Source organism: Ascaphus truei, chromosome 1 (genome assembly GCF_040206685.1).
Source record: "Ascaphus truei isolate aAscTru1 chromosome 1, aAscTru1.hap1, whole genome shotgun sequence".
NCBI classification, from domain to species: Eukaryota; Metazoa; Chordata; class Amphibia; order Anura; family Ascaphidae; genus Ascaphus; species Ascaphus truei.
Genome location: NC_134483.1, coordinates 440,871,550 through 440,884,031, shown reverse-complemented (window position 1 = coordinate 440,884,031; position 12,482 = coordinate 440,871,550). Strand labels below are relative to the sequence as shown.

General features: G+C 44.4%; 1 protein-coding gene across 3 annotated transcripts in view; it reads left to right on the top strand.

The window, feature by feature from the left end:
- The window catches only part of ADAD1 (adenosine deaminase domain containing 1), a 78,098-nt gene that overhangs the window by 34,967 nt on the left and 30,649 nt on the right, over window positions 1–12,482 (top strand). For all 3 annotated transcript variants that reach the window (XM_075615764.1, XM_075615754.1, XM_075615772.1), the window contains one exon: window positions 5,718–5,885. In XM_075615764.1, coding sequence (XP_075471879.1) covers window positions 5,718–5,885 — 168 coding nt within the window. The remainder of the gene's footprint in view (window positions 1–5,717; window positions 5,886–12,482) is intronic.

Here is a 12,482-nt window from a genome sequence, read left to right as displayed (position 1 = left end):
AGGTTTCATTACACATATTTTGTGTTTCACATGTTTTTTATGTCATTCATATGTTTTTAAATTATCACTTTTGGTTGTTATGTATTGTGGTTATGTAATGTTTTTTTTAATCCTTAATTTTTCTCTTTATGATTAGATAAAGAGGCCAGCTACTTGTTCCTGGCTCATATATTTTTCCCTTATGGATTGGGATGTTCCCCTTTTTTTCTATTTTTTGTGATTTTTATGTTCTTGACATTGCAGCGCCGTGTTGCGCATGCGCAATGATTAGCATTGCGTGTGGGCGCCATGGCGACTTGTACTGCATTGAAGGTGGTTGGATTTGTGATATTTCCTCTTGTTTTGCCCGTAACAAACATGGCTAGTTTGCTGGTGGGACGTTTTTGCCCTTAGAACGGCACTGGGTCGCTCTGCGCATGCGCGATGACGCGCATTGCGTCATGACGTCATCATGTTCCGTTTTTTGGCGCGAAACGGCTCACAGGTAAGAGGGTATTTAATGGATGTTATTACATTGTGTTTTATCCTTGAAAAAGAACGCTGTGACGTTCGAAACGCGTTGGATGGGTCTTTTGTCACATTAAAGTGCCCTTTTAATTCATTTTTGATTTTGGGTCCTTCCTGCTCTGTTTTTGCTAGTGCGCTTTTGTTCTCCATATTTCCTGTAATATCTCACGACTAAAAGATCTGGAGGGAAGAGACAAAATTATAACATTCGAACAAATTAGGTCAGACAAAAAGTTCCCCCACTCTGAATTTTTTTAGATACCTCCAGATCAGAGCATTGTATAATAAAACTAATCCACACCCCCCATTGACGACATTTGAAAAGCTCTGTCTCAGAGAGACAACTACTAAGGGACTCACATCGCAGCTGTATAGAGAAGTAGTCGGTTCTGCCGCCAAGGTCTCCCATAAACTAGGACACATGATAAAATGGGAATTAGATCTCGGCGAGACTCTAGACGAAGAAGCATGGACCCAAATAGCAACAGCAGCGGCCAAGAGCTCGATATGTACAACATTAAAGGAGAACGCATATAAGGTCCTGATGAGGTGGTATCTGACCCCACTCAAAATATCGAAATTTACCAAAGGATACTCCCCATTGTGCCCACGACAATGTGGAGACCCTGTGGATCTGTTACATATGCTGTGGTCCTGCCCTCGGCTAGCACCGCTATGGCGTACAATCACAGATTGACTAGAGAGGATCTTGGACCTCAAAATACCATTCGACCCAGGGCTCTTCCTATTGGGTAGAGCTCACAAGGGAATAGCAAAAGTAGATCTCAAGCTTATTGCTCATTTTGCAACAGCTGTGAGGTGCGAGATCGCAGCATTATGGAAACAAAGTGAAATTCCATCAATTACCAAGATTCGGAACAGAATTTGGTACGTCTGCCAGATGGAAAAATTAACGAGTTTAGTTAATGACACTGGCGAAAATTTCCTAAAAGTCTGGACGCCATGGTTGGCTCAGACAGACATCCCAGGGGTGGAAAAAACCTCAATATTGCGTTGATAAGTAGAAAATGCGTTCTCCTATGATGCAGTAACAAAACTGAGCCTTGGGTGATATTAAACACAATCGACGTCCACACTGATAAGCGGATAGAAGGCACACCCCATGGACTCGAGGAGAGCAAAGCGGCGCCGAAGACTCGGAGCGGTTCCGTGGTCTTCCAACCATTCCCCACACCTACCCCCCCTTTCCTTCCCTCCCGTCCCCTATTCCCGGTTCTTTATTATTTTTATTACACATCGTTAAATCTTTGACTACGGATGTTTTACAGTTGAGATACATGTGAGATATTGATAATGCATGACGCAGTACTGTTCCTGCAATGTATTACGGCTGTTACTTATAAGAAAAATCAATAAAAACGATAAGTTAAAAAAAAAAAAATGCGTGTGCTCCGCACACGATTTTTTTTTTTTTTTTTTATCAGATGCATTGATTTTCTTAGAGTTTGGAAGTATGAGTTGTATGAGTTGTAAAAGATGCTTCTTTGGCTCAGCAGGGCTAGTATGAATGGGCTGCACCAGTAGGAATGAAAGGGAATGTCAATGAACCATATGACCCTCTTCATTATCGGCTGATAATTTTGTACTCACTGTGGGGCTTGGAAATGGGTGACAGAAAACCACCACTTATGATTTTGTCTGCTCCATGTGTACTTTGTCTGCTACACTTCTTTTTTTTTTTTTTTTAAGGCCCAGATTATGGTGCCGGCGTCGCTGCGTGCGTGCAAGCACTCTGCTTTTATTATCTTATGGGACCTACTCCCGTGCCTGTGCGCCTACAGGCGGACAGGTGTGTTCACGCGGCCGCGTTTTGAAAATAGTACAAATTTTGTATTTTCAGGCGGCTGCCGCGTGACGTCAGCACAAGTGAGCTTGTTCAGCCAATGAAGGTGAACCAGCTTCGTGACGCGTCCTTCACATCACCACAACGCTTCTACGATCTCCTGCAGCCAAGTTCACAAATGTCTTGGGCTGCAGGAGTGCACGCGGCGGCGCGCTCGTTCTCACGCTGCCGCGTAGGTACAATAATCCCTGCCTTAGAGTGGTGAACAGATTATGGAGAGACTTAAATCAGGAGTAGACAGAAGCTCCAACTACAAAGAGCAATTACCCCCCTCCCCGCATTTTAGGTAGTACACAAAAACAACCGAAGCGAGTGTGACATAAGGCCGCGTTTATAGTGGCCCCACGTAACTGAGCGCCTGTCACTCGAGCCATTTGTGCACTTTGGGTTTGTGCGATGGGGAAGCGTGGCCATGACGTCACGTGAACGGTTCCCCTTTAATCGGTCTCGTGCACTATGGTCGGCCTTATAGAGAAGTGGTCTGTTCGTGGTGCACGCCGTCGCACCCACTATAAACGTGGCCTAAGATTGCACTCCCTTTTTTTTCCCCTTATAAAGACAGATCTGTGAAGCAGCATGCATTTTTAAGTATAATCTCCACAACAGGGCAATCCTGTTGGTGCTTGTACTGTAGTTAATAAATATTAGGTTCAGCCTGTATATATTATACGGAGATATAGTTCTCCTTAGCGCCAAATGCCACTGCAAAGTGAACAGAGCAAAAGCACTTAGCTTGTCCTTAAAGATGTTGTACACAAGTATGTTCAGTCTGATGCAGCCCAATAGAAGAAATATTCACAAAGTATAAAATCTTAAATGCATTTTAAGGCTTCTAATATAGTGCGGGCGCATTTTAGTTTCTATGTTGCAAACGGTGTCGCACGCAGCTAGGGGGCTTGGCTCTGACCTCACAGCGTTAGGCCGCGCTGTGATTGGCTCGCAGCGTCACGTTTCTCAGCAGCAGCGCGAAAATACAAATTTTTTTTTGCATTTGCTCTGATCTGGAGCAACGGCAGCCTCACACAGTCAATTATCATTGGCACGTGAACGCACTATATTACAGGCCTAATATTCCGACTTCTGACCAAATTCAAAGTTACTTTTCTGGTCGATTGGTGCCATTTTTAAAATGCAGTCTACAAGTATTGTATCTATTAGATAATGCACAGTGCATTTAAAAAGGAAAATATATACATATATTCAATTCCTTGTAGCAGCTCTACTGGTTGCATTGCTTGTGTGTTTTTTGTTGTTATGGAATTGAAGCGGGGGTCTCTGGAGCTGAACACAGTTAATTTCAGCTCCGTGGTCCCCCTGCTTCCAGAGATGCTTACCATAGGGGTTCCGGTATCTCTGCAGTCAAACTGTGTGCCGTACGAAATGGTGGCGTTTAAATGTCAGCGGCATGCCAGCCAATTGGAAGCAGTGACGTCAAACTGAGGAGATCCCAGCACCCTTTTATGGAGGTATCTCTGGAAGCAGGGTTTTACTGGGACTGAAATTAATGGGGTTCTGCTCTGGAGATCCCCTGAATAAATCCTATAACTAGAAAAAAAACAATGCAACCTGTAGTGCTTTACTGCCGTTTTTATATACTGAGCATGCTTTGATTTCTATAGCAGGTTTTAACCCACCTCCCAAAGATCTTGCACTTCTGGGAACACGTTCCTGTTTGTGATTTGCTGCAAATGTTCTCAGCAGTTTGAGCTGCAAACTGTAACAATAGACAATGTTACCTTTGTGATATCAGGATACATTGTTGCTGCCGAGTTACTGGCTGAAGGATTTATTGAAGCTGAAAGACTGCCATTACGTGAACACCCCGAAGTAGGATCTTTGCTGATTGATCACAGGCGAACTAATCGATCAGCTTTAGTAATTAATTTTTATTAAAGGCAATCAAAGGCTGCATATATTAAAACAAAATATCTAAATAAATAAAAATGAAGTACTGCTTGGACTACCTCTTTAAGGCTCATGGTGGGTGAGCAAATTTTTGCTTTCAAAGGTATAAATATCAAATTGCATCTCAATCTCTAAAACTTTGCATAAAACTGTATAATACTTCTATTTGAAAGTATTTTGCAAGGAAAGTTACACAAATATGAATCTCTTTAAAATAAGTCACTAATGTAACTCTTATAAAGTTACGTTAAACAGAGAAATTACATGTTCTGATGGTTCCATGGTCTATGAAGGAGTTGGATAGTCCATTAACCCCTTTGCTACCTGAATGTTGGCAGCATGCCAGGCTTTCTGGATTTGCTACAAAATGGTCTTATGTGCAGAGATCAGATGCTTATGAGCTGCCTGCTTAAAGCAGCGTTCAAATCTGTTGGGGGGTTTTGGTTCTAGGGTTGAAGCAGGGGGTCTCCGGAGCTCACCTACATTTATTTCCGCTCCAGGGACCCTCTGCTTTCAGAGATACAGGCACCCCCTCCGGAGATAAGTATCGCCTTAATGTTTAAAAGTCCCTCATCATGTGGGCCAATAGGAAACCGCAAGGGATGACGTAACGGTTTCCTATTAGCCAGAAAGACATGGTAAATCTATGCTGCCATTATGTTAGCCCCAACAAGCCTTGTCGGAACTGCTTCATGCAGAGATACGAACACCCCCTACAGAGGTAAGTATCTTGGTAAACCGTGGTTCCCCGGAGCCAAAGGTGACATAGTTAGGCTCCATAGGCCGCCTGCTTCAATCCTATAAATTAAAAAAGCATAAACTGCAACCTGGAGTGCTGCTTTTAATATGTGAATAGAAGAGGAACTGTTCCATTCAGTTTGCGCTTACTGGTTCTGAAGAACGGTGAAAGTGATCTTGCCTAGAAACTAGTAAAATGTCATAATGTTTTCTGAGCACCATAACGGCCACATGTGTTCCAGCCCTTGTAGGAGAACTTCAGAATACTCCTTAAATAGTTGTGTGGTTCTGATGCAAAATTTAGCAGGTTTGCCTCTGCAAAGTTACAGAAGTTGGCTGGTAAGTTCTGGGTTTGCTTGAGTCGGTAAGCTTATTATGCATCTTGTACTGTATATAAACTTGCAACAAGGATGAAGTTCAACTTTTTACTTGGTAACTATTGTTTTTCTTGGATCTCAAATTTGTATGCATTTTAAATTGCTTGAGACCTCTTTTATAATCTGTTTTGAATGCCAGTGCATTGTTGCCAAACATTTGTATTCACAAAACAAACTACTGTATAACTCTTAATGCTATGCCCAGGACATACTTGAAAACGAGAGGTAACTCGATGTATTACTTCCTGTAAAACATTTTATAAATAAATAATATTTTGTTTGTATTGTTACATTTCTGTTTATATTTTTCTTGCTGTATCTTTTAGGGCATGTTTTTGGTGTTTATTTTGCTTTCTGTGCTATTATTGATGGTATTGAATACAAAATTGGATTGGGACAAAACAAAAAAGAAGCAAAAGTAAATGCTGCAAAATTGGCACTTGATGAAATTCTTCAATATGAAGAGTCTGAATCAAAGATTGGGCAATTACCAGGTACGTAATACAGACGATATTGAAAATTATTTGGGGATTTATCCCTTCCCGTATGAATAGAGCCGAAAAAGAGAAAATAAGTTTGATAAACCGTCCCTTTCGTCTGGCCCCATATTTTTGAGGCTTTAGGTTTGTTGTTTTTGGTAGGGGAAGTACTTTTTTGGCTCACTCAAACAGGATAGTTTTTCCCGACTATATTGGGAGGTGGAGACTTTACTTCCCATACTCCGTTTGTAAAGAACCGTTCATGGACTCAGCCAGTTGAACTTATTAAGGCAACACCATGGATTGGACTACTGTACATAAGGAAAGTGATCAGCAGTACGCACTCTGCTTGTGCTGTATGATGGTTCTGTTTCCACCTCCACGAGTAGTGATATCATCTGTAGGTACCATGCAGTCACAAACAAGCTACACAATATTGACCTTGCTGGAAAGTGGTGATTACATCAGCAGCAACATCTCCGTTTAAATGTCTCAACATTAGGGAGAGCATCCTTCACAATGCATGAGGTACTGTCAATTCCAGAAAGTCCGTATTTGTTCAGTCCACACACAGGTGCTTTTTCTATCCCAACAGATGTATAGGCAGGTACTGTACTTGTGGTGCCATTATAAACGGGTTCCCTGAAAAATGTAAAACGTGTTAACCCATACAGAGGAAGGGAAAGCATGCAAATTCATTTTTCTAGTTTGTGTTGTACATTTTGTTATGTTTAGACATGAAGATTAATCGTATTAAATATGAATTGTATGTTTTGTTAATGCATTGTGTTTATAAATACATACGTTTTAATATAAATATATTGTCGGCTTCCTGTCTCAGATCGGTGTTTGGAAATGTTGAAATGTTTGTATTTGAAATACGATCCGTCCATCAGTGCTTGCGTATACTTATATAAAAAATATATATATATATTTTTGAAGTGAAACTTCTTTAGTGGCACCTACTCTCATGGGGCAAAACTGGAGCGAAGGAGACGAAAATGAAACGGAAGTGACGTGACTCCCCCTCCCCCCCACGCCTGCTGTGACATGCGGTGGCGGCGATAGCCGCCGGTGCCACTCCTAACGGCCGCCGTTACCCCTAGACGTGCACAGAGCTTCCGGTACTGTGGGTGTACCAAGATGGCGGAAGTCCCGCAAGTCCTCCGGCTGTGAGAGGAGGAGCCGCTGCTCAGCCTCTCTCCTCCTATACCTACGCTTCCCCTTCCCCGAGTCCCGCTGACTGTGCGCCGCCGGTGCCGGAGGAGGAGAGGAGCCCCGGGATCATGACGCCCGCTGCGCTGCGTTATCGTGCGCTCCTGGCTCCTGCTCCGGTAACGCGGGAAGCGGGGGGTTTGAGCGCGCCGCTTCCCACGCAGCACTGCCGGAGGGTGGGGGGGGGGGGGCTCTTAATCACGGTATCAGCCCCTCACATACGGCGGGCCCGGTGTGGCCGCGTCTCTGTGGGAGAAGGGGGGAGAGGGGACAGGAGGGGGGGAGGGGACAGGAGAGGGGGAGAGACTTAGACAGAGCCGCAGCTCCGCCTGGGGTGGGGGGGAGTCAGGAGAGAGGGGGCAGGACACAGAAAGAGAGAGACACACACACACACACACACACTGACTGACACACACACACACACACACACACTGACTGACACACATACACACACACACTGACTCACATACACACACACATACACATACACACACACACACTGACACACATACACACGCACACTGACTGACACACATACGCACGCACACTGACTGACACACATACGCACACTGACCGACACAGAGAGACATTCACACAACACAGAGAGAGAGACATACACTGACACACACACACATTGACTGACACACATGCACACACTGAATGACACACATGCACACACTGACTGACAAACATGCACACAGTGACTGACACATGCACACAGTGACTGACACACATACACACAGTGACCGACACACATACAGACATACACACAGTGACCGACACACACACAAACAAACACACATACATACACTGACTGACACGTGTGTCGAGCACGCGCGTTATAAGTCAATTTCTGTGACAAAAGTCAAAGAATTTTCACTTACTATGCGCGTGCACAGCACACACAGCTTTTTTACATACTGAATATTCATTTTTGTGGGGCGGTTGCTAGGGAGTGGTTGTGTGAATATTTATAATATAGTAAGTAGCATTATACGTTTTATCAATGGTAATTTTTTCTAGAGGTAATCTGTTAACTGAAAATGTAAATGGCAAATAACTGATTACTTAATGTAATTGTACATACAGTAAGATGTGAATGTGTAGTGGTAGTATTTTTATCTTGTATTGTAAAGTATCCCAAATTAACGGAAACATATTTATACTGTCATTTATAGCAACTTACTCCATTTTAGTGCTGTGGCCAATGTAGAAGAGTTTCAACACCAATATTGAAAAATTGTTGATGTCATTTATCCTTCAAAACATTGTCAGGGCATGTTCCAGAATAGTTTCAGGTGACACACAATATCTTTCTTCTTTTGTAAGTAACATCAGAAACTTTTAGAGAGAATAAACCTCCTTAGTGGGCACTTGCAACCCCATTCCCCCCCACCCCCCATTTTAGCAGTGATATTTAGTGAGAATAGTGCCTGATAGGGAAACTCATCACTCATCACTCATCACTCATCACTCATCATAATCATCATCATCCTATTTTTTAAGTAAAAGCACGTCTCCACTTTAGGGGTGACTGTAATACTTTACAGTTAGTTTAAGAACAAACTAAAATTGTACGCAATTTTGCTAGGAAGTGCCAGAAGGAAAAAATAAGTCTTACACCGTGCCTGAAACAGTGGTAAAGTCAATATACACCTGAGCTGTGGCGGTAGCGGGTTCCAGACTTCTAAAGCTGCTCACGAGCAGGCCCGCCCGTCCACCGAGCGTAGGGGCAGTACCCTTGGCACAGAGAGGCGGACACCCTTGAGTACCTAAGATCTTGGCCAGTATCCCTCCGAGCCATCAAAAGAGACTGCAGATAGGCAGATACTTGGCCTTGCAAGGTTTTAAAGGCCATAACGGCCAACTTGAACCAAACACAGAAGATCACAGAAAGTCAGTGCACATTGCGCAGTGTGGGAGTAATATGCTCAAAGCGAGAAACACGTCTCTGCATCTGAGCAGCAGCGTTCTGCACATGCTGGCGTCTGCATCAAGCACACCGGAAGTCTTCCATCTAAAATAAGGTTTTCCAGTAGTCCAACCGTGTTGACGCAAAGGCAGAGAGCAGAGACGTATGTTTCATAGACGACAGGAGTGAACGCATTCTTTGAAGCAGCCTCCAATGGAGAAACCCAGTCTTAACGGAGGCCACTTGGGCACTCATGTTGACAGACTAGTCAAAGAGGATGCTAAGGTTACAAACCTAAGACACGTACAGCAGCTGAACATCATTGATATGGGGAAGCTCGCAAACCCCATGATCCATACTCTGGTGTCTTGCCTAACATATAATCATTAGTTCTGTCTTGTCAGAGTTGAGTTACAGCAAATTCATCTTCATCCATACTGCCACATCGTCTAAGCAAGCCATCAATGTTACAGCCGTCCCTGGACTGCCCATCAAAGAAATATAGATCTGGGCGTTGTCAGCATACTGGTGGCACTTCAGACCATGCTTCCGGATGATATCGCTCTGCGGTCTTGCATACAAGTTGAACAGTAGCCGTGATCACACGACCCTTGAGGAATCCCAAAGGGGACAGGCCCCACAGGTTTCAAATGGGACCCCATAGCCATCTTCTGGGTGTGGCTCTGCAGGAATGTGGAAACACATTGTAGTGCGGTCCCACCGATACCAGCTAAATCCCACAGCACCCCATGATAAATTGTGTTGAAGGCTGTTGAGGTCCAACATGATGAGCACAAATGGCCAACAATTAAGCATTTGCCACACTGACCAGGGCCGACTCGGTTCCATGACCGGCTCTAAAGCTAAATTGCGTGGGATTAAAGAATCCAGCCCTTTACAAACAATCTTCCTGCTCGGTGAAAACTACCCTCTCCAACACATTTCCTACCACGGGAAGGTTGGAGATTGGACAATAGTTGTCGAATATCAACATCTAGACACGCTTTCTTCAACAGGGGACTAACCAACGCCTTTTTTAAGGCCAGCAGCTCTTCCCCGCCGAGAGATCTGTTGATATCCACCAACCATGGAGCCACTAAAATCAATGGACTCTTTCAGGAGCCATCATGGATAGGGATCCAAGTCACAAGTAGTCCAGTTCAACGCAGCCGTGATTTGAGAGGAATTCCGCTATTGAGATGATCCTGCAGTTACTAGAAGATAAGAGAATACCACGGCATGATTTGCAAGCAGGCATTCTCCAAAGAACAGCCACTTCATCCGTGGCTGCACAGAGAGTAAAGTTGTACTTTTCGTCACAGACAGATGGAAAAATTATGACAAACTGGCCCCAAGGGCAGCCATATAAACCTAATGGGCTCAAGCAGCCTGCCAGTCCATACCCAAGCTGCCTTGGGCCCACCACTTAGTTTAAGAGTTGTTAGGACGCCTCCAATCTGAGCCTGGATCACACTATGATCTGTCCATAGGGGGGCGGGAAACTTCACCACCTCAACTGAATTTTTTTTTTAAATTTCTCCTTCCCTTCCCTCCCCCCCCCTGTGTGATGATCAAATCAAGTGTATGATTGTTCTCGTATGTCAGGCTATGCACAAATTGACTGAATCCCATGGAGCCTAAAGATCCATAGCCTCATCATTGTCTGGATCAGCCTCCCCGGTCCCCCAGCACCACAGAGTGAGGGAATTCCAGTAATATGGGAGTGACCAAATCCGACAGTTGAAACACTAAATCACCCCTGTCTGGCGGCGGATACAAAGCTTGATGCTCAAATATGGCACAGCGAATGGTCATATACTCATGACTTGACCCTGGGCCCAGAGTGGGAAGTGCAGATAAGATTGGAGTGAAATATCACGGCTTTCCCCCCCCCCCCCCCCCCACCTTTCTCCTTATCCTCCCTAGGAACATGCCACAAAGAGTACCCATCAGGGACTAGGTTACCCAAAGGAGTGTTAATTTCAGTAGTTAGCCAGGTCTCTGTGATAAATACTAGATGTGATTTTAATCCAAGACAATCATCTCACTCACCTATGGGGCACAGTGGGCGATTTATTTATTATTTATTATTTATTTATTTAGCATTTATAAGCATATCCAGACGTGTCTCCTAGTTTGCTCACAGCTGTTATCTAAACTCCGGTTTCTTCGTAGAGGGGGATTGATTTCAGAACCTCATACTGCCGGAACTCGGTTTACCGCTGCCTGGGGTACCGACTAAGACAGTGGACCGTCTCAATCCTCTGAATGAGGACAGGGGATGGAGTTACCGATCCCCCTCGGCTCAAAAGCCTGCTTCCCGACAGTTTGCCTCCCTCCCAGAGGGGAAACACGCAGCCAGGTTAGCCACTGCTTAGCCCAGGGGTGCACAACTCCAGTCCTCAAGGTCCCCCAGCAGGCCAGATTTTCAGGCTATCCCAGCTGTAGCACAAGTGGCTCAGCTATTTTGATTTGAGCCACCTGTGCTAAAGCAGGGATAGCTTTAAAATCTGGCCTGTTGGTGGCCCTTGAGGACTGGAGTTGTGCACCCCTGGCTTAGCCCATACCACATACTGGCAACAGGACCCCTTACAAATATGTCCTGGGACAACAAGACACATTTCTCCTCAAACAGAAATTATGAATAATCACTAGAAACACAAAGCAGGCAATAGTTCTGGATACAAGTAGTCCTCGCTATCCAACATTTCACTTTACAACGAATGGCATATCCAACGCAACCCTATGGGCTGTTTTTGGACGCCGGAATGCGTTATCCGACACCTAAATGCGTTATCCAACACTCACCGAAACTGATTAACATGGGACTCGCTTTACAACGATTTCGCTATCCAACGCTACTTCCAGAATGGATTACGTTGGATAGCAGAGGACTGTACATATATTGGGCGATAGCTGGGTACCCTAGCCCTGGCCCATCTGTCCCAAGCAAGCAAGGTCTATAGGCAGCAACCTTTAGCCTTTTCAGAAGTCTTGTTCTGTGGTTTTCAGTAGGCTTTGGATACTTGCGTGACTGGAGTAGTCATGGGAGGAAAATGTGATGAGTGAGTGGATGAGAAGTTTTGGAGGGAGAAGGATGGGGCTTAAATAGGGCAGGCCTACAAATGTAGAATAGTGAGCTCGCCGAAAGCTGTCCCGTTATATGAATGTACAGGTAAAGTTGCAGGAAGATCCAGACACATGTCCACCTCTTGTCTATCTCCTGTATAACTCTGTCCTTTTATAAATGTTCCCATTGAAATAGGCCCACTTGAAATGCAGACTGTTTTCCTAAAGTCACATCGCCCCCCCTTCCTCCTCCCCCCCACCTTCCTCCTCCCCCCCCCCCACCTTCCTCCCCAATAAAACTACCTAATTGTATTAGAGTGGATAAGTGGCAGACAATATTAGATAACATCACACTAACACCTGAACCCTTAACATACCAGATTAAACAAAATACAATTCAAGAAGGTAGATTTTTT